Below are 23,218 nucleotides of genomic sequence, written 5' to 3'. Positions count from 1 at the left end.
AAAAAAAAAAAAAAAGTATATATACACATACACACACACACACACATATTCACACACATATAAAACTAGGTATTTTATATATCTTTATTGTTTTCAGTATATTTTCTAATTAACTATCAAAGTATACATAAAGTTATATATCTTTATTTATTTTTTATTTTTGAGTTGGAGTCTCACTCCATCACCCAGGGCTCAGGCGATCCTTCTGATTCAACCTTCCAAGTAGTCGGAACTACAGGCATGCACTATCACACCTGACTAATTTTTTGATATATTGTAGAGGCGAGATCTCACCAAATTGCCCAGGGTGGTCTCAAACCCTGGGCTCAGGCAGTCTTCTCATCTCGGCCTCCCAAAGTGCTGGGATTACAGGCTTGAGCTACTGTGCCCAACCTGGAATACCTTTTATAATCATTAAATATATGTGATTTCTTCCTTTTTTAAAAAATGTAGTTCTTGTATCCTTTCTATTACATGATGCTACATTCAATTAATATTTAGTATTATTATTAAATGTGTAAAAATTAGTATTAAATGTAATAGTTAAAGCATAATAATCTAACATGATTTCCTGGAAATTTTTGTGTAATGTTTCCATTCACTAAGTGGACTTAGTAACTCATACTGAACTACCATAAAATCTATGTGTAAATTTTTTAATGCGAATTAAAGTTGAAACATGACTTTTATTTATTTATTTATTTATTTTTATTTTTATTGTTTTTTTTGTTTTTGTTTTTTGGTTTTTTTTTGAGTTGGAGTCTCACTCTGTCACCCAGACTGGAGTGTAGTGGCCGCTCCCGGCCACTGCAGCCTCTACCCGCTGGGCTCCAGCAATCCTTCTGCCTCAGCCTTCCAAGTAGCTGGAACTACAGGCGCGTGCTACCACGCCCGGCTAATTTTTTGATTTATTGTAGGGATGAGGTCTCACCAAGTTGCCCAGGCAGGTCTCGAACCCGTGGGCTCAGGCAATCCACTCACCTCAGCCTCCCAAGGTGCGGAATTACAGGCTGAGCCACCGAGCCCGACGAAATACGACTTTTAGTCATATCTCAAACTTGGAACTATTGGAGAATTAAGCCATAAAACATTGTTTCTGTCCTTAGTGATTTAAACATTTTGTTAGAACAAATAAATCACAAATATAATGCAATCAGAGTAATCTATCTAGATACTCTTCAAATATGTGGACTCTTGATTGCAAAATTTAAATAGATTTCCAAATTAACTCAATCTGTGTCTTTTCTTCTGTGAAAGTGTTTGGATTTTCATACTCTCAGAATCACATTTTCTTTTAATTTTCTTAACATACTTGTACGATCCTCCAGATTCTCAAGTAACCATATAATCTAGTTAGGGAAAGAAATGATAGAACTGATTTTTTTGTTGTTGTTTTTGGATTGAAGTCTCACTCTGTTGCCCAGGCTGGAGTGCAGTGGCACAATCATGGCTCACTGCAAACTCACCTCTTGGGCTCAGGTGATCCTTTCTTCTCAGTCTCTCGGATAGCTGGGATTACAGGCATGTGCCACCATGCCCAGCTAATTTTTAAATTTTTTTGTAGGGATAAGGTATTGCTATGTTGCCCAGGCAGGTCTCAAACTCCTAGGTGCAAGCAATCTTCCTGCCTTAGCCTCTTAAAGTGCTGGGATTGTAGGCATGAGCCCCCGTGCCTGGCCAGAACTGATTTTTAATCAATGTTCAAATATTATTAGTATTTAAAATTACCCAGTTTGTGTATTGCTCATATTGTTCTTACCTTTGTGAGCTGCAGTAGTTCTCTCTTTCTAGTTTCCCGTTATGTAAAATTAGGAATTTAAAATAATCTCTAAAGCTCTTTTTTTTTTTTTTTTTTTTGAGTCAGAGCCTCACTCTGTCACCTAGGCTAGAGTGCAGTGCCACGCTCACGGCCACTACAGCCTTGACCTACTGGGCTCAGGCAATTCTTCTGTCTCAGATTCCTGAGAAGCTGGGACAGCAGGTGCTCACCACCATGTTTGGCCACTTTTTAAATTTTTTTTGTAGCGATGGTGTGTCACTATGTTGCCCAGGCTGGTCTTGAACTCCTGGACTCGAGTTATCCACCCACCTCAGCCTCCCAAAGTGCTGGAAGAACAGGTATGCGGCACCATACCCAGCCTAATGTGTATTTTTAAAAGAGAAAACCATTATCATAGCTACAAAAGTACCTAAATATCATCGAATATCCAGTCAGTGTTCAAATTCCAAGTGTCTCAGAAATGCTTTCTTTGCAGTTGGTTTATTCAAATCAGGATCTAAACAAGTTTCATACATTGCATTTGTTTGATATGTCTCTTAAGTGTTTTTAATTGAAAATAGTTACACTCTTAGGTGTTTTTCCTTGCCAGTTATTTCTTGAAAAACCAGGTCATTTATATTAGAGGTTTTTCTGTCATTTTGGATTTTCCTGATTCTCCCAGTGGTATCATTTACTATCTCTCTGTGTCCTCTAAGGACCCTTATGTTAGTATATTGTCCATTCCCATTCTTCTTTCTTCTGTCATTATTTTATTTATTCATTAATCATCCAACAAATATTTATTGGATAGTTATGTGGCAGACACTCTACAGGGTACTGGGGATACTTCTTTGGCCTTTTCACATCTTATATGACTGGGTTGGTGGAAGTTAATTTTTAAAAGCATTTTTTAAATGTTATTATACCCTGGGGGTACTCTTGAGCTGAACTGTCACATATAGCAGTGCGAAACATTTGGAGTTCTAGTGTAGGAACAAATAAGGGATTTCTTTTCATCTTTTCTGCCCAGCTGCTACGTACTGGGTGAAAGGATTTCCTCAGCTCCAAGCAGTATTAAAAGATCCCATGGCCTGTGGCATAGACACTGTGGAAGCAAGTGGATGATGTCTATGGATGAGGACTGACAGAGCACTGGGACATGCAGCTGAGGTAGCTCTTAGGAATATTTTGTGGGTGCAGCCAGCTCTCCAGTCATCATCTTTCTATTCTTTTAAGGACTCCAGGAATCAATTTGCTTAAATTCCTTTCTTCTGCAATTTGACAAGTCTTCTTTCTTTCCTGCTCACTGTGCAAACAGAACCATGTTTTATTGCTTTTTGTTTCCTTTATGTTCTTGTAGCAGACACAGTTCTTTTAAGATTTTCTAAAGTGTGATATTCCTTGCAATGGGGGAAAAGATGAGAGTGAAAAAGGCACTTCTCCAATATTTTTCAATCTATGTGTCAATCTTGGTGAGTCATGAAATCAATTTAGTGAGGCATGAAATCAATTTAGTGGATTGTGAAATTGATTTAGTGGGTAGCAGCCAGAGTTTTGTTGTTGCTGTTTTTTTTAATTTCTAATGGAAAATATAAAAGTGCATTGCACATAGGAAGGTTCAGTATTGTTCCATAAACTTTTGTTTCATATATAAATTAAATATATATCTTTCATTTTATTATATATTTCATTTTATATGCTTGTGAGTATATATGATTGTTTATTCTTAATCATGTTGGTTAAAAGTATTACATATTGTGGGTCACAGCTAAAAAATGTAAAAGCTCATGCTTTATTGTGCTTCTCACTTTAAACTTTCTTTTTCTCACCCTTTCTCAATCTCCTTTCCCTATCCCAATCACTGTTATTAAAGTTGATAAACTTTAACTTTTTAGTTGATAAACTAAAGTTGATAAAGGGAACAAAATTCTATTTTTATTTATTTATTTATTTTTGAGTCAAAGTCTCACTCTGTTGCCCAGACTGGAGTATAGTGGCACTCTCATGGCCACTGCTGCCTCAACCTGGTGGGCTCAGGCGATACTTCTGCTTCAGTCTTCCAAGTTGCTGGAACTACAGACGCACGCCACCACACCTGGCTAATTTTTTGATTTATTGTAGAGATGAGGTCTCACCATGTTGCCCAGGCTGGTCTGAAACCCGCGGGCTCAGGCAGTCTACTTGCCTCAGACTCCCAAAGTGCTGGGATTACAGATTGAGCCACCGAGCCCAGCTAAGAATGACCAAGATTTTTGACTGGAGTAACTAGAACTGAGATGGGGAAAGCTGCAGATAGAGTAGGTTGGAGAGCAAGGTTAGGAATTCAGTCTGGGACATTGTGTTTGAGTATCCGTGTGGATATGGTCATTAGGCAGTTGGTCCTGAGAGTCCAGGTGTCAGGAGACAGGTCCAGGCTGGAGATAAAATTTGTGGGTTAACAGCATAGAGACAGTATATAAAGCCACAAGACCAGGAGATATCATCTAGGGAGTGAATAGAAGAGATAGGACCATTGGCCATTGCAGTGTTAAAAGACTGGGAAGAAGAGGAAGACCCACACTGGAGAGTGAGGACAAAACCCAAAGGGTAGATGAAAACCAAATGGAGAAAGTGTCTCAAGGAGGAGGGAGAGTGATCAACTGTATCAGATACCGTTGTTGGTTCTTATAAGGTGAGGACTGACCACTGGATAGTATTCTGTACATCTCCTTTATATCTCTTATAGCATTTTAACTTAAATTATTAATTTATAATATGGTTGTTGAATATCTTTTTGGCTAGACTGAAAACTTCTTGAAAATACTGACACTGTTTCATTCACTTTATTATAGTCATTGTAGACATTCATTAAATACTTGATAAATGAGTAAATGAATGAATGTGCAATATGATTACCTTCTGCCTAGCTCCAAAATAGACATTCTGGACAAAGCTTATCTAAGAGGGAGAACGTTGTATAACAGAGAATATGGAGCACATTATCAGGATCAGCAGGAGAAATCAGCTCATTGCCAAGCTCTTTGCTTTAGCTTTGAGATGTTCGTTTTAGGTTTATTAGACTTCTTGGAGTCAGCAATGTCATTGGGTCCTAGACTTGATTACATACTCAGTCCAATTTACAACCATGTTCCTTGTGATATATGGTATAATGAAGTTTGTGCAGAGTACTTTTGAAACATAGCAGGAGAACCATGTAACTCAAGTTAAAGGGTCAGGCAAGGAAGATTTCCAAAAGAAGGTAAACAACTGAAATAAGACATTAAGAGGATGTGGGAATTAGCAAGAGGGAGAATGGGGCAAGACATTCCTCAGCAAAGGAAATAACACATGTAGAGGCTGTAGTATGGGGAAATGCTGTGTGTTTGGTGCAACTACAAGGAGTTTGACATGGTATATATGTGAAAGGGTGTGGGCTTGTTATTTCCTACTGAACTTGAGCAACTCCAGCCTGGAATGTTGGGTAGGTGTAAGGGTGTGGGAAAAGATGGATGAATTACGCCCCAAATCTTGTTTGCCAAATTTAGGAGCTTGAATTTTAGCTTATCTTCAGTGGAGAGCCACTAAAGAATTTTAGAAGCAGAGGAATAATAATAAACAGAGGAAAAAATAGGAGCAGTGAAATAACATGGTTGTTGATGCAGTTTAGGAAGTTTAATCTGGCATCTGAATATAGGATGGCTTGTGAGATTATAGAGAGGAGGCAGGAGAGTTAGCTAGAATATTACATTATTCATGAGTGAGGCAGTGAAAATGGAGAAATGAAAATGGATTTGAGAGGGTATCCAGGCTCTTGGCTGTTTGAGAGGCTTCAATTTTTTTTTAAAAAAGCATACATTTCCTCATCATAGACCATGTAAAATGACTCTCTTTATGTCAGCTGGAACCAGAAGTAATCTCCCAACATTATTGCCTTTCAAGGAAAAGGAAATTTATTGGAATGGATACAGTGTAACATATATCATTTACAATTGGAGCAGTGTCCTGCTTGGCCTCTCTTGGCTGGGTTTTCCTTCTCAACACTGGCTTCATTGCCCCTCCTGGGTTTAGCAGTTTCACTCTGCTGATTTTAACACATCCAAAGAAGGGCTTGCAGAGCCAGCTTCTGATCGTTTCACAACATGAGGATCTCAGGCCTCCATCTAGGTCACTGCTAGGATTGTAATTTGTTTCTTGTTACAAGACACAGTTCATAGTTCCTGCTGAAATGGAGGGCGAGGAGGGAGAGAGAGGGAAAATGCCTTCTGTTCAAAATGCCTGTTGCCTCCCACCTCTTAATTGGTCTGGATAAGAGTGGTAGAAGCAAGAAAGTCTACTTTTGGGTGAATTTCATGTGGGCTTGGGGTGGGGAGTCTGGGAATGGCAGCTACTGATTTGGTAATGGCAGCAGAGAGGAAGGTAACCAAAGTATCATATAACAGTTGTAGTCCTCTGTCACCTGGACCACTTTACAAATAGGTGTTGGAACTCCACTACCCATGAAGGGCAAGGGGACATGGTGGCAGCTCACTCCTTTCCTCTCTCTAGTGCTAAAAAGCAAAACTAGTTTCCTTGTTTGTTTGTTTGTTTTCTTTTCTTTTCTTTTTTTTTTTTTTTTTGAGTCAGAATCTCACTCTGTTGTCTAGGCTGGAGTGCAGCGACACGCTCATGACCACCACAGTCTCGACCTGCTGGGCTCAGGCTCCTTCTGCCTCACCCTTCCAAGCAGCTGGAACTACAAGCACGCACCGCCATACCCAGATAATATTTTGATTTATTGTGGAGACGAGGTCTCGCCATGTTGCCTAGGCTGGTCTCAAAACCATGGGCTCAGGCAATCCTCTCACCTCTGCCTCCCAATGTGCTGGGATTACAGGCATAAGCTACCACATCTGGCCATGTTTCCTTGTTTTTCAAGGGATCTATTCATTGGCTAGATTAAACTGTTTATGCCATATTTAATTTATTCTGAAATGCCCATGTTTTATATTTCTGATCAAAATGTTTTCTGTTTTTACATCTTTGATATCACCATATATCGTATAATGGGTGATATAGCAGAGTTTAATTTGCAGCTTTTTTGTTTCCTTAGTAGTGCATAAAGTAATGGTGTACTTTATAATCAATGGTATCATTGGTTCAGCAGATACACACATGAGTGTATGTGTGTTTGGTGGGGACTGGTAGGTGTGAGGCGAGACAAGTTCCCTGCCCCCCAGAGGAGGAGTTGAATGCAATGCTGATGTTTTAAGTCTGATGTGCACTCCATATATTTATATTAGAAGAATTCTTCCATTGGTTTTAAGACTCTTGTTATAGTCTGTGTTCAGGAGGAATCTGTAAGTTGTCATCAGGAGAACCAACCAACCAACCAGAAGCTATTAGGTATCACTCCAGTTCTTCCTTAATAAGACTTAAGTTTTAGGGCCCCTTTTATGATTCCTGTGATCTAAGGTTTATCTGTTTGCATTACAAATCTTGTTTATTTTCTTTCCCAGAAATCATCAGTGAATTTCATTTGCTTGATCCTACTGTTAACCTGTTTTTATTGTCATCAGATTTTTTTTTAAGAGTTAAGATCTCAGGCAACCCCCTTGGGTCCCCTCCCACTGTGGGAGCTTTTCTGTCTTCTCAATAAATCCTGCTTTCTAAAAAAAAAAAAAAAAACAAGAAAAAAGAGTTGAGGTCTCAGTTTTTCACCCAGGCTGGAGTATATATAGTGCTGTAATCATGGTTCACTGAAGCCTCGAACTCCTGGTCTCAAGCGATTCTCCTGCTTCAGCCTCCAGAGTAACTAGGACTATAGATCTACACCACCACACCCAGCTAATTTTATTTTGTTGAGTCAGGGTCTCACTATGTTGCCCTTGGCTTGTCTTATACTCTTGGCCTCAAGTGATCTTCCCATCTTGACCTCTCAAAGTGCTGGGATTACAGGCGTGAGCTACTGTGCCTGACCTGTTATCAGTTATATAATCTGTTGGGTTAGCCTGTTGGTGTTGCAGAATCTTTGTTGAGAATAACTCTGTGGCCCACTTCTTGACTTTGAGTATCTAGTTATGCTTTCTTTGTAGCTTCCCTAAAAAGATTATTAAAATAATGATATTCCTTGTTCTGTAGACACACACACACAAATGTCATGTATATTGCGTATGTGACAAATGTTTTTAGACTTATAATTTACAGTTTTTAAGAATTTTCATGCTATTCATATACTAGTCTACATTGAGACTAGGAGTGCAATGTATGCATATGGTCTCAAAATAGACTATATTGAAATATTTACAGAAAAATTACTTCAGTTTATGGTAGTGAGTTGATAACTCAACTCTAGGAACTTTGGTTAACAATATATATAATCCATTCGCTACATGATAGGTAAGAGCCTGGCTCTGAAGTCAAGCTGTCAGGTATTGGAATTTTACCTTCTGTGACCTTGGACAGGTTACTAGCCAACTCTGTGCTTGAGTACTCTTATCTGTAAATTGGGAATATTAACAGTACCTCCCTCATGGGTTCTAAGAATTCACTCAGATAATGTATGTAAAGTATGTAATAGCATGCCCAAAACAGGGTATGCTTAATAAATGTTAGCTGCATTTTTTCTTTTTTTGAGTCAGTTTAACTGTCACCTGGATTGGAGTGCAGTGGCACAATCACAGCTCCCGCATCCTCAATCTGCTGGGCTCAGGCAGTCCTTCTGCCTCAGTCATCCAAGTAACTAGGACTCCAGGTGTGCTGCACCATGCCTGGCTAATTTTTAAACTTATTATAGAGACAAGGTCTCTCCATGCTGCCCAAGCTGGTCTCAAACTCCTGGGTTTAGGCAGTCCTCTTGCCTTGGCCTCTCAAAGTGCGAGATTGCAGGTGTGAGCCGCCACACCCAGTCCTATTTTTTAATTTAATTTAATTTATTATTGTTTATTTATTTATTAAAGACAGTGTCTCACACTGTCAACCAGGCTGGAGGGCAATGGCTTGATCATAGCAGCCACAAACTCCTGGGATCAAGCGGTTCTCCTGTGTTAGCCTCCAAGAAGTTGGGACTATAGGTGTACACCACCAAAACTGACCACTTAATTTTTTTATTAATAGGAGATCATTTCCAAGAGTGAGATAAGAGTGCTTGAACTATTGGTTAAATGAAAAAAAAAATTATTCTTAGTAAAGGAACTTTAGTTATGAGATAGAAAAGTATCTTCTAACTCAGTGTGTTTAGGAAATTCCCTAAATTAATTGAATTTTGGGGGGGGAAATAAATCCATAAGTTTCATTAAGGTAGGAACTTTATGTCTATTTTGTCTAATTCCTTGTTCCTTATCTCTAGAATAGCACCTGACTTACAGTAAGTATTCAGTAACTATTTGTTAAATGAATAAAAAGAGGCCAATGACTTTTAAAGGCTACAGTTTATTGTATAGACCCAAGTATGTAAGTTATTCCAGTATGTAAAATGATGTTTTAACAATGGTATGGGAAAAAGTTTTATCTAAAGTACAAGAAAAATTAGTCAGGTGTTGTGGCACATGCCTGTAGACCCAGCTACCTGAGAGACTGAGAAGGGAGGATTGTTTGAGCCCTGCAGTTTGAGGTTGCAGTGAGCTGTGATTGTCCCACTGCACTCAAGCCTGAGTAAGAGAGTGAGACCCTGACTCAAAATAACAATAATAATGATAATGATAATAATAATAAAGTAGTAAAAACTCTGAAACTTAAAGCACATTTAAATAAATTGACTTTCATTGTTTTATGTGTAAACCAATATATACGCAAATTGTGATGTTACTACCTATAGTTCTGGAAGACTAAGGCGGAAAGATTACCTGAGCCCAGCAGATCGAGGCTGCTGTGGCCATGAGTGTGCCACTGCACTCTAGCCTGGGCAACAGAGTGGGACTCCAAACCCGCACCCCCAGTTTTTTTTTTTTGTTTTTTTTTTATTTTTTATTTTTTCTGAGTTGGAGTTTCACTCGGTCGCCCAGACTGGAGTGCAGTGGCCGCTTCCGGCCACCGCAGCCTCGACCTGCTGGGCTCCGGCGATCCTTCCGCCTCAGCTTTCCAAGTAGCCGGAATTACAGGCATACGCTACCATGCCCAGCTGATTTTTTGATTTATTGTAGAGATGAGGTCTCGCTGCCCAGGCGGGTCTCGAACCCACGGGCTCAGGCAATCCACTCACCTCAGCCTCCCAAAGGCGCGGGATTACAGGCTGAGCCACCGAGCCCGGCTCCCCCAGTTTTTTAAAAAGTTTATCTGTATCTAAAGCTGTGAAAATTATATGCAAATATCAGCAGTAATTATTGACTGACAGTGGCTCATGCCTGTAATTCTAACACTTTGGGAACCCAAAGTGGGAAGAATGCTTGAGGCCAAGAGTTTGAGACCAGCTTGGGTGACATAGTGAGACCTTGTCTCTACAAAAAAATTTTTTTTTTGAGTTGGAGTCTCACTCTTTGTCCCTCAGGTTATAGTGCAGTGGCATACTCATGGCTACCGCAGCCTCAACCTGCTGGGCTCAGGCAATCCTTCCACCTCAATCTTCCAAGTAGCTGGAACTACAGGCACATGCCACCATGCCCGGCTAGTTTTTGTGATTTATTTTAGAGACGAGGTCTCACCAAGTTGCCCAGCTGGAACTACAGGCGTACGCCACATTCCTAGCTAATTTTTTGATTTATTGCAGAGATGAGGTCTCATCAAGTTGCTCAAGCTGGTCTCGAACTCCTGGGCTCAGGCAGTCCTTTTGCGTCTGCCTCTCAAAGTGCTGGGATTACAGGCGTGAGCCACCATGCCTGCCACTTTTTAAAATTTTTATTATTTATTTATTTGAGTTGGGGTTTTACTCTATTGCCTAGGCTGGAGTGCAGTGGCATGATCATGGCTCACCACAGCCTCAGCTTCCTGGGCTCAGGCAACCCTCCTGCCTCAGTTTCCCAAGTAGATGGGACTACAAACATGTGCCACCACGCTCAGCTAAATTTTTGTAGAGATGAGGTCTTACCATGCTCAGCTAAATTTTTGTAGAGATGAGGTCTTGCTATGTTGCCCAGGCTCATCTTGAACTCCTGGGCTAAAGCAATCCGCCCGCCTTGGCCTCCCAAAGTGCTAGGATTATAAGTGTGAGCCACTGGGCCCAGCCTATAGACACAGACTCTTTTTAAATTATATGTTCCTTATATGAAGTAACTTGAAACTCTACAATAAGTAGTACATTATTAATGACACATTGCCAAAATTGTGAACAGTAACATCACAATTTGCGTATATATTGGTTTACACATAAAACAATGAAAGTCAATTTATTTAAATGTGCTTTAAGTTGCAGAGTTTTTACTACTTTATTTTTTAAACTTTAATTGATTGATTGATTGAGTCAGGGTCTCACTCTGTTGCCCAGGCTGGAGTGCAGTGGCACCCTCGTGGCCACCGTGGCATCAACCTGCTGGATTCAGGTGATTCTTTGGCCTCAGCCTTCAAAATAGCTGGAACCACAGGCATGCCATGCCTGGCTAATTTTTTTGATTTATCATAGAGACGAGGTCTTGCCAAATTGTCTCGAACCCCCAAGCTCCAGCAATCCTCTCACCTCTGCCTCTCAAAGTGGTGGGATTACAGGAGTAAGCCACCTTGCCTGCCTTAATATGTCATTATTTTTTTATGCTGGGGATACAGTAGTGAACAAGAGAAACAAATCTCTATTTTCTAGTACGGGGGAAGAAAGACAATAAACTCAGGAAAGGAGCCCCATATTTCAGAGGAGCCCAAAGATATGAAAGTGGCTTGCCAAAAGTCTGACACTTTTGGTATAAAAAGTCCACACACTTGACTTTTTGCTCAGTTCTTTTTCTACTGTACCTTACTGACCTTCTTGACTTGCAAGAATGGCATATAAATTCTTGAACATTCTAAATCAGAAGTCTCAATAAATTTTGCTTTGAGTCTTATGAAGGAGTTCTATAGTATAAGACCTTTTTGTGTAGAGTAAGGAGCATGTTTTCTACCCAGTTCTGTCTGTAGAACATTTGACAAATCCTTTAAGCTCTCTGGACATTGTTTTCATCATCTGAAAAATGAAGAGATTAGCATTTATAATTGTGAAAGATGGTGCTTGCTTAAAACTTCCATAGTTATATAATTTGATTTGCAGTTGTATGTGTGTGTGTGTTTTCTCTACAGCCATACACACTGCTGCCATGGATATGCTGGGAGGATCTGGTGTTGAAAGCCAGTGTAGAAAAGTTGATATCATTGCAGATGCTGCATATTCCATTTTCAAAAAGCCAAAAAGTTTTACTGGCAACTTTATTATTGATGAAAATATTTTAAAAGAAGAAGGAATAAAAAATTTTGACATCTATGCTGTTAAACCAGGTAATGCTTATAGTTTTTTAAAGTAGTGATGTGCTTTTATACATTTTCTACAGTGAACACATCTGTTTTGTGTGCTTGTTTGTGTGACTGTAAAATGAATATTTTTTAAAAAGCTACCCTCCCAATGAAGGAAAATCCCATACCAACACAACTTTTAAAAGTGAGAGCTGGGCGTGGTGGCTCACACCTATAATTCTAGCACTTTGGGAGGCTGAGATGGGAGAATTGCTTGAGCCCAGGAGTTTGAGACCAGCTGAGCAATATAGCAAGACCTTGTCTCTACCAAAAAATAAAAATAAAAAAGTTGGCAGGGCATGGTGGCATGCGCCTGTAGTCCCATCTATTTGGGTATGGACACACAGAAGGAGGTGGAGGTTGCGGTGAGCCATGATGGTGCCACTACACTCTAGCGTGAGCAACATAGTGAGACCCCCAACTCAAAAAAAAGAGAGAAATGAAAAACATTTATAAAAAGAGAGAGAGAGAGAGAGAGAGCTGGGTTTGGTGGCTCACACCTGTAATTCCAGCACTTTGAGAGGCTGAGACTGGAGGATTGCTTGAGCCCTGGAGTTCAAGACTAGGCTGGGCAACATAGTGAGACTTCGTCTCTGTTAAAAAAGAGAGAGAAAGAGAGAAATGAAAAACATTACTGAGTTGAGGGCTTTTGAAGTGACATATAAATACAGAAGATCATATCAGCTACTAGTCATTTCTAAATTTTGAAATAAGAAATGGAAATTGCTTTTTAAAGTTAGTCCTAAAATTACCAAGTAAAGATTTTATTCAAAGATATGGTAACAGATGATATAGTAGTGTGGTCTTTACAAAAAACATTTTAAGATTGTGAACTCTTCAAAAGTTTATTTCCTAAGTACTCTATAGTCTCTTAGAGAAGCTTAATGATGGATGGTGCAGATAAGTGGGCAGGGTCTTTCTTATGTACAGTAGCATGATTTTAGAAGTTTCCAGAAGAGCTCCTTGTTCAAAAACAACTCTTCCTGTCAGTAATTGCAGATGATGATAATGGATTTTTACTTTATATATAAAATGTAATGTATTCTAAATAATAGATAATATAGCCATAAATGGGATTATATTTGTTTGTGCAAAAGCATTTATTTATTTATGAGTTGGAGGGCAGTGTCGCCCAGGCTGGAGGGCAGTGGCATGCTCATGGCCACTGCAACCTTGAATTTCTGGGTTCAGGTGATCCTTCCACCTCACCCTTCCAAGTAGCTGGAACTACAGGTGCACACTACCGCACTTTGGTTTGCTACAGTATATTTTAAATGTTATTCATTAAACTGAGACTCTAGATGTCAGAGACCACATTTTTATATTTCTGTCATCCCTGCCATTTCTTCTGTTCAAACTCAATTAAATAGCTGATTATAGTTTTACAAAGCACTTTTCTATACATATATATTTAACTTTCATAGCAATCCCATGAGGAAAGTAATATTGTTTAGTGATTAAAACATGGAATTTGGGAGAAGACAACCCAGGTTCATTTTTTTTCTTTTTATTTCAATAGCTTTAGGGTTCCCAGGCTCCTAATGGAGCTGCTGCTGACTAGTTCTGTGTCTTTGAACTTGTCACCCACTTTGTCAGAGTCCTGTATTGGTAAAATTAAGAGAACGATACCTTTCACACAGAATTTCTGTAATAACTAAATGTAATAGTGTATATAATGTGTTTGGCACAGTACCTGTCATATAGCACACTCACAATATTTAGTAGTTAATATTTACAATTGGAAAAACAGGCCTAGAGAGATTAAGCCTTTGCCTAAGAACAGATGGCTAATAAGTGGCAGAACCTGAACAAGATTCACGTCTTCTGAGTCCTGTTACAGTGTAAGTATCATATTAGGTTTTTTTTTTTTTTTTGAGTTGGAATCTTACTCTGTCGCCCAGGCTGGAGTGCAGTGGTATGCTCACGGCCACCCCAGCATCGAGCTGCTGGGCTCCAGAGATCTTCCGCTTTAGCCTTCCAAGTAGCCGAAACTACAGGCGCACTACCACACCTGGCTAATTTTTTATTTATTGTAAAGATGAGGGCTCGCCAAGTTGCCTGGGCTAGTCTTGAACCCATGGGCTCAGGCAATCCTCTTGCCTCAGCCTCCCAAAGTGCTGGGATTACAGGCTGAGCCACCGAGCTGACCCACATTAGGTTTTAAAGACTCAGTGTCATTGTGCATAAAACCTTAAATTTGATTTAAATTAAAAATCCTTTCAAGTATTGAGAGCTTAACTTGACTAGGTACAATGATATTAGGATATAGCAAAGATCATTTCTGCTCTCCAGAAGTTTGTTTAATCTTGAGCGAGAGAGAGAAGGAAGGAGGGAGGGAAGAAGTGGGGGGGGAGATTGTTAACATCTAACTTTACTACAGCATTGAAGGCTTTGTGGCCTTCAAATCTCTTAACATGTTCATGTTTGGGAGGTATCAGTGTAATGTTAAAACGGTTAATCTGTTTCCTAAGCACAACTGTTAGCTGAACTTGAGACCTAGTGGAATAGGATAGCTTAGTTTTCACGATGATGGAGTGAGAGGAAGAGAAAGAGAGAAAAGACCCAAATGTGTTAATGATGAGAAGCAAGACCTTCTTAATGAGAGACCCCCCCATTGCTCTCGGGCCCAGGCAAGAAATGAGTCCTGAGCGCTTTAGAGGGATGCAGGATAGAAGGGTTGTAAGGATGAGAAGGGCAAAGTCTTCTGGGAGAGTGGGTAAAAGTGATTTAATAAGTCTTGAAGATAACATTTGTCATAGGAAAGGATAACCGAGTTGTGGGAAAACCAACTTAATAAAGATCATGTAGTTTGACAGCTTTCATAGGGGCCATTTCCATTGCACCAAAATGATCTTAAAATAAGAATAAATATAATGTTCATTAAACAGGTGTTAAAATCTTAATCTATTATAGTTGTTGCATTAACCTGATTATTTGGGGTCAATTTTTCAGGTCATCCTTTGATACCAGATTTCTTCTTAGATGAACAGCCAGATATAATTACCAAGAAAGTAGAAGCACTTGGTAAGATCTAGACCATTTTATGTTGGAAATATAGATACTAACATATATTTCTTCCAAAATAAGGAATTGATTCTATAATTCTGCCTTCTGCTTTTAAGCCATTTTGTAATTTAAACTAAACAAGGAATGCGAGTTGTCAGTTAATTGTAGCAAAGAAGATTGTTTAATTCATCTACCAGTAAGAAGTTCTTAATATATTCTTTGTGTTTGGTTAAAAAAAAAGGTTATTCAAAAATCTCTTTCAGGTCTATTTCTTTTCCTTGGCACTGTCTTTAGGTATTTTTTTGTTTGACATGTTAGTTTATTTTGTCAGCTCTAATGCCATTTTCACAGTTTGTGCTATGCGATTGCTTTGTGGAAGAAATTAACTGCAAAGGAGGTTTTGGTTTTACTTTGTTTTGTTTCTGTAATTCAGAAATAATGCCTCCCTTGAATTGGTGCAAAGTTTACATTTTAGACTTTGGATTCTGACATTGAGCCAATGGTTTAGTGAAAGAAGAAACAAGGTTTAATGATTACCGGTGGGAAGAATTTATCTCATAGTTTGCCAGTAAGGTTGCCTGTGCTGCTTCTGGGCCCTTTATTTTTATATTATAGGTGCTGTGAATCTCCTAAGTGATCATAGACTTTTTAAAGAAGGATGATAGAAAATTTAGGAACAAATTTCCTCAATACCTTTAGCAAATCTGCAGAACCTTGCTACAATGCATTTTATGCCAAATTTTATTTCCAGCTTCATCTTATATTTCCTGTCTCTTTCTTTTTCCAAATTTTTAAAGTGATTTTTAAAAATTATTACATAATAAAAAGGACAACTTTTTTTGTATTACATAAAAATTTTAAAATATAGAAAGGAAAAGTTACTCATAATCCTGCTACCCAGAGATAGCTCTTTTAAAAATTAGATATTTGATTCAGTTGCCACATGAATGTATCAGAGTTTTAAAACCAGAAAAACCAAGGCCATTGGTCTTTTTCTCAAAAGGTCTCCTACAGAATAGCAGAAAATACCTAAAGAACTTATCAAAGTCTACAAGAATTTGGTCTCCAAGTTAGGCAAGTCCAAAATCCTGATTTTTACCCAACACCCCAAGATTGGATCTGTCTTTTGGAGGAAGACATGCATAAACTGAGCTCATTTAAATTCCAAATTTTAAATAATAAGGACCACTTATTAATCACATATATTTATGTTTTTCTTCAACAAATATTTATTGGGCACTAACCATGTGCCAAACACTGTGCTAAGTACTTTACATGCATTGTCTTGTTTAATACTCAGCGTCCCTTAAGATATGTATTATTATCTTCATTTTACAGCTGTGATCATGCAGCTGGTGGATAGCTAAGCCAGAGATTAAACTCTCATTTCTTTGATTCCAAAACCCATGTCTTTAACCAGTAAACTTCAATGGCTTTCCTAACACCCAAATACTGATTCCTTTACATTAGCATATTCTTTCCCCCAGTAATCCAGTTTATTAACTTATAATGAAGAATTGCCATCTCATGGCCTAAACATGTAGTTGCTCTGATCAGTACCCTTTCTCCCTTTGGTGATAATAACACAGGGAATTGAGTCACAGTTAGAAGGTTGTTTCATGACCATGGAATCAGAACAAGAGGGATTAGATAAGTAGAATGTAATATAAATATTTACTGATGTCAGGCTTTCATAGGGATAATCTTGCCTGTAGCCATCTCCAATGAGGAATGCTCTCACCCTTGAGGTCAGAATACTCACATTCCTTTGACTAACTTCCCCTACATAATGCTGGAAAATCATTTATTTCTGGAACTCCCTTTTTCCTATTATTTTTGATTCATTCAACAGCAATTCTTGGGGACGGAGGGAGGCACATGGCAACATACTGGATACCAGGTCCACTCTTGGGGAGAGAAGGCCAACTAGAAGCCCAAACTTCACCTGCATGCAACCTACTTATGTAGTAAATTCCCACCTGTACCCCACAGCTCTAAAATAAAAAAATAGCAATTCTACTTGGTATTTTCTGTAGATACATTCATGTAGAATGTAGTCCAATATATCTGGCCTGGGATCTAATTTACCTCTTTCAGGTTTTTTCTCATGTCCACAGCTAGATCCACTGAATGTTCACCACATAATTTACCTCTTAGAGGTCAGTGTACATCCCTCATTTCCAAAAAAGGAGAGGATCACCCACAACTTATAATAATGCCTGTTAAGACTTGGTTGTACCTTTTCTAGTATTTATCCTGTACATGTTAGTTTATAGAATATATTTGGTAATTATTATAAATTATGTACATAGTTTTAATGTGTTTTTTTCTTATTATAAAAGCAGTACTATCATTTCTTCATTGATTCCCCTACCCCCACTTCCCACTGGAACACAGGGAGCCCACTCAGTCTTTTAACTTCCAGTTTATTTTTATTTTTCTTTAGTTGTAGTTTTAATTGTGTTTGTTCCAGTTGTTCTAGATTCTCTTCAGAAACACTTATTCTTAGGTTGGCTACCCTTTCCCTGTAGTTAGCACCATCTCTCATTATTTCCATCTTTTTGTTCTCTTCTTCAGTATTCTGGGACACCTTTTCAAATTTGTCCTGTAGAGGACAATTTGATAATATTTTCTATGGTTTCATTTCTGTTCCATATTGCCCCTAATGGTTAGTTTAATTTTGCGATTGTGGTTTTGTTTCTCATGTTACTTACTTCCTTTTTTCATTTTATCCTATTGTCTTTTCATCTCAGTCAGTATATATGACATTCTGCCCCTGTTTCATACAGTATTTTAAATTAAGACGTCATTTTTTAGAGCAGTTTTAGGTTCATTATGATATTGACATATCATAATCATAGAGTTTTCATGTGGGTTTCATAGTAAATTATTTTTAGAGATAGACATTCGCTCTTCAGAGTAACCTCCATTACCCTTGTGGTACATTATTTTTTCATAGGCATCAGGTTATTTCTTTCCATTAATTCATCTCATATTAGGAGATATCTCTGCAGCTAGTGTAGTCAAATGACAGGAACATGTAGGTTGCTTTTGGCTCTACTTCCTGCCCATCTGGTGGCATTCTTTTTGCTAAGCTGTAGTTTCTGATGTAGCACCCGTTAAGCACATAGCTTGTGCCAGTGTGCAAGGCTGACATGGGACCTTCCTTTACCTCTGCTGCTTAATACTACTTTCTCCAGCATGCCCTGCTGCCAGGGTTCTTCAGCTCCACATCCTTGTCAGCCATGCACCACCACAGGACTCTCCCTGCTATCTGCTCCTTTGTTATTTGAGAGCCACAAGCTTTGAAATAGAATTTGAAAGATAACGGTGAGGAATCATACTGAGTGTTTCTTGAAAAAACAGCATTTGTAAAACCAAGGGACAGCTCCTAGCCTTCTAGTTTGTACAAGTCCAGAGTCTGATCTAGCAGTTTGAACATGTGAGGGCCTCTCTTTGTTTAGGTGGGCAGAGATCTTTCATGAGGCAAAGCAGTGCTGACTTTCTTAGGCTGACTTTAGTCACTGCTAAACATCTCTTCCTAGATTCTTTTTTTTGGGGGGGTCAGAGTCTCACTCTGTTGCCCAGGCTGGAGTACAGTGGCACGCTCATGGCCACCACAGCCTTGACCTACTGGATTCAGGCGATCCTTCCACCTCAGTCTTCCAAGTGGCTGGAACTACAGGCATGCCACCACGCCCAGCTAATTTTTTGGTTTGTTGTAGAGATGAGGTCTTGCCATGTTGTCCAGGCTCGTCTCGAACCCATGGGCTCTGACAATCCTCTCGCCTTCACCTCCCAAAGTGCTGGGATTTTAGGTGTGAGCCACTGCATCTGACCTTTTTTTTTTTTTTTTTTTAAGTTTTAAAACAGAGTTCATTAGAGAAGGATGGAGAAAAGAAAGGGTGACATGCCAGAGCTAGCATGGATGAAAGAAACTGCCTCTTCTTAGATTCTGACTAGGTAGATTGTGTGTCAGTCTAGATGCTGTTTAGCATTTGTCTTTTTTTTTCTTTTTTTCTTTTTTTTGAGTTGGAATCTCACTCAGTCGCCCAGACTGGAGTGCAGTGGCTGCTCCCGGCCACCACAGCCTTGACCTGCTGGGCTCTGGCGATCCTTCCGCCTCAGCCTTCCAAGTAGCTGGAACTACAGGCGCGCGCGACCACGCCCGGCCAATTTTTGATTTATTGTAGAGATGAGGTCTCGCCAAGTTGCCCAGATGGGTCACGAATGTCTTTTTTTTCTTTGTACATTTTAATATTTATTAAGTGTGACGTTGGGAGAGACTAGTTCACAGGCTGCTAGCTCTCTGTTTTTCTTTAAGTTACTGGAGTGCTCTAAATGTCTCTTTTCCTTCAAGTTTATGTATTTGTAATCTGCTGGCTGTACCTTTCAAATATATTTATTACAGGTTTTTTGTCTCCTGAAGTTTTGTTCTGTTGTGCTAAGTCATCATGCTTATGTCTAAATATTCCAGATGATGGATTAACCAATGTATCTTTTGGCACACATCTTTCAGGGCTTAACTAAAATTTTTGCTGCAATCTCCTTGGCACCTCAAGCACAGATGATATATCTTGACTAATATACAAATCAACCAAAGTCATCATCTACTAGTAAGGGAGGAGTTTCAGCAGTTATTTGTATGACAAACTCAATTCTCTCTGATGTAACTGCTAAAACTAAATATATTACCTGCCTATGGAAACATGAAGGAAGCCTGTGTCTTTGCTATTCTTACTTTAGCAGCCTCTGCTTGGTTTAATTCTGGTGAGTTACAATCTCGGTCTCAGCCTTTATAAAAATTAGATAGTTAGATATAGAAGAAAAAGTAGAGGTAGTATTACCCAGTGGATAAAATTGTGGGATCTGGAGTCAGACTGCTTGGATTCAATCTTGAATTGTGTTTATTTTATTAAACAAATTGAAATGCTTTCTGGAACAAGGCAAGTTAGAAATATAAAGGAGGAACAGACTTTTGTATATTTTGTATCTGGTCACTGTCATGAACATTATGTTGTTTTTAAATACTTCTCTTATTTTCTAAGAGAGGCAATACTCATTGAAAGTACAGACTTTGGAGTAAGTAAGACAGATCCAGATCTGTTCAAATCCTGCATCTGCTGCTTCTGTCTATGGCCTTGGACAAATTGCTTCAGCTCTCTGAAACAGTTTTCTCACCTCTTACTTTCCTCGTGTTGGTTTTTTTTTCTTCACACCCCCTCTTCCTTGTGTTAGTATTGCAAGGAGTAAGTATGATAGTACATCATACTGCACATTTGATACAGCAAGCACCTATAAATATTGGTTGCTGTAATTATCACTAATTATCTTGAATTTTCTAAGTGGTCATGCAGAATGCCTTCATATGATAATAATGTCTTTCTGGGATTATTTCTGGCAAGTGTCTTAGTACACCGACTTGAATTTTCAGGAGGGTCATTGAAAATATTTATTTTATTTTAGCTATCCTTATTTTAAATGAGAAACTCTTTAGATTTTACTGTAAGTAAGGTTTTGTTTTGTTTTGTTTTGATTTTTGAGATAGAGTCTCACTGTTACCCAGGCTGGAGTTCAGTGGCACACTCACGGCCACCACAGCCTCAAGCTGCTGGGCTCAGGTGATCCTTCCACTTCAGCCTTCCAAGTGGCTAGAACTACAGGTGTACACCACCGTGCCCAGCTATATTTTTTATTTTATTGTAGAGACGAGGTCTCGCGAAGTTGCTGAGGCTGGTGTTGAACCCCTGGACTCAGGTAAGCCTCTCACCTCCACCTCCCAAAGTGCTGGGAGTGAGCCACTATACCCAGCTAAGTAAGGTGTTAATGGTTGTATAAGATGGATTTATTTTAAAATCAGAGAAGTTAGATTGGTGCCTATATTTTTTAGTGTAATAAATGTTTTGTATTTTGAATGTAAGTGAATTGGGTAACATTCTTTTTCTATGCTCTTTCTTTTTTTTTTTGAGTTGGAGTCTCACTCTGTCGCCCAGACTAGAGTGCAGTGGCACGTTCCCAGCCACTGCAGCCTCGACCTGCTAGACTCCGGCGATCCTTCTGCCTCAGCCTTCCAAGTAGCCAGAACTGCAGGCTTGCGCTACCATGCCTGGCTAATTTTTGAATTATTGTAGAGACAAGGTCTCGGTAAGTTGCCTGGGTGGGTCTCGAACCCGTGGGCTCAGGCAATCCACTTGCCTTGGCCTCCCAAAGTGCTGGTATTACAGGCTGAGCCACTGAGCCTGGCACTCTGTGCTCTTTTCTTTGAAGGTTTGAAATATCTCACCTGCGAAACCACTTGAGTATTTTCTGAAGTTATTTCTTTTAAAACTTTTATCTTCTTTTTCAATTATAGGTTTTTTAAAAAATAAAAAACTGCTGAGTGCAGTGGCTCATGCCTGTAATCCCAGCACTTTGGGAGACTGAGGCAGGAAAATCACTTGAGCCCAAGAGTTCAAGACCACCCTGGGCAACACAGTAAGACCTTGTCTCTACAAAAATATCAAAAAAATTATCTGGGCATGGTGGTAGACACCTGTTGTCCCAGCTCCTTGGGAGGCTGAGGTGGAAGGATTGCCTGAGCCAGGAAGTCAAAGCTGTGGTGAGCCATGATCGTGCCACTGCACTCCAACCTGGGTTACAGAGTGAGACCCTAACTCAAAAAAGCAAAACAAAGTCATCCATTTGAAGTTTTAAAATTTATTTTGAATTATATTCACTTATAATTTTTAAATTATCATATTCATTTTGTCCCTTTTCTCTGTTTAAATTTTTTTCTCCTTTTTCTGATTAAATTATAGAAAGTTGTGAGTTTTATTGTATATAATTTTTTCAAAAGCACCAGACTTTAAACTTTATTTTTAATTCTACTGCTTTTCTCATTTCTGATTCATTATTATTATTATTTTTTGAGTAGGAGTCTCACTCTGTCACCCAGGCAAGAGGGCTATGGCACACTCCCGGCCACCACAGTCTTGACCTGCTGGGCTCAGGTGATCCTTCCGCCTCAGCCTTCCAAGTAGCTGGAACTACAGGCACACGCCACCACGCCGGCTAATATTTGATTTATTGTAGAGCTGGGTCTCACCAAGTTGCCCAGGCTGGTCTCGAACCTGTGGGCTCAGGCAGTCCTCTCACCTCGACCTCCCAAAGTGCTGAGATTATAAGCGTGAGCCACTGCACCCGGCCCGCATTTTTTAAATAACAACTTTAATTGAGATAAAATTTACATATACCCCCCAAAATCTATCATTTAAAAATACACAGCCTAATGATTTTTAGTATAGTCACAGAATTGTGCAACCATCTGACTCATTAATTTTTTTTGCTTTTTGTTTTCTGCTTTCTTTGAGGTTGTATGCTTTTGTATCTATTCTCACTTGTTGGGCTAATAGTTTATTGTTACTCCTTTTATTTATTTATTTTTTGAGTTGGAGTCTTACTCCATCACCCAGGCTGGAGTGCGCGGCACACACACAGCCACCCCAGCATTGACCTGCTGGGCTCAGATGATCCTTCGGCCTCAGCCTTCCAAATAGTCAGAACTATAGGCTCATGCTACCACGCCTGGCTAATTTTTTATTTATTGTAGAGTTGAGGTCTCGCCAAGTATCCTGGACTGGTCCCTAACCTGCGGGCTCAGGCAATCCACTTACCTCAGCCTCCCAAAGTGCTGGGATTCCAGGCTGAGCCACTAAGCCCAGCCCTCAGTCTCCTTTCAATGGGCATCTGGGTTGGTTCCATGTTTTTGTTATTGTGAATAGTGCTGTGATAAACATGTGTACAGGTGTCTTTTTTGCAGAGCAATTTATGTTCCTCTGGGTATATTCCTAGAAAGGAGATTGCTGGATCATATGAAAGCTCAATTTTTAGTTCTTTGAGGACTCACCACACTGCTTTCCATAGAGGGTGAGCTAGTCTATGTTCCCACCAACAGTGTAAAAGTGTCCCCTTTTCTCCACAGCTGCACCAGCACCTGTTGTTTTTACCTGTGTTAGGTGGTAGCTCATTGTGGTTTTTGTTTGTTTGTTTGTTTTGAGTTGGAGTCTCACTCGTCGCCCAGACTGGAGTGCAGTGGCCGCTCTCGGCCACCGC

General features: G+C 39.4%; 1 protein-coding gene across 4 annotated transcripts in view; it reads left to right on the top strand.

Moving 5' to 3' along the window:
• The window catches only part of HSDL2 (hydroxysteroid dehydrogenase like 2), a 74,782-nt gene that overhangs the window by 30,522 nt on the left and 21,042 nt on the right, over positions 1 to 23,218 (top strand). For 3 of the 4 annotated variants that reach the window (XM_008062202.2, XM_021714551.1, XM_008062204.1), the window contains 2 exons: positions 11,912 to 12,106; positions 15,074 to 15,145. In XM_008062202.2, coding sequence (XP_008060393.1) covers positions 11,912 to 12,106; positions 15,074 to 15,145 — 267 coding nt within the window. Of the gene's footprint in view, positions 1 to 11,911; positions 12,107 to 15,073; positions 15,146 to 20,833; positions 20,885 to 23,218 lie in introns of all 4 variants that reach the window. The other variant, XM_008062201.1, reaches the window with a different exon arrangement.

The sequence above is a fragment of the Carlito syrichta genome, unplaced genomic scaffold (genome assembly GCF_000164805.1).
Source record: "Carlito syrichta isolate Samal-C Ts95f unplaced genomic scaffold, Tarsius_syrichta-2.0.1 Scaffold305663, whole genome shotgun sequence".
In the NCBI taxonomy this organism is placed as follows: Eukaryota; Metazoa; Chordata; class Mammalia; order Primates; family Tarsiidae; genus Carlito; species Carlito syrichta.
The sequence above is the reverse complement of the archived record's forward strand: the minus strand, read 5'-3'. Positions and strand labels throughout refer to the sequence as shown.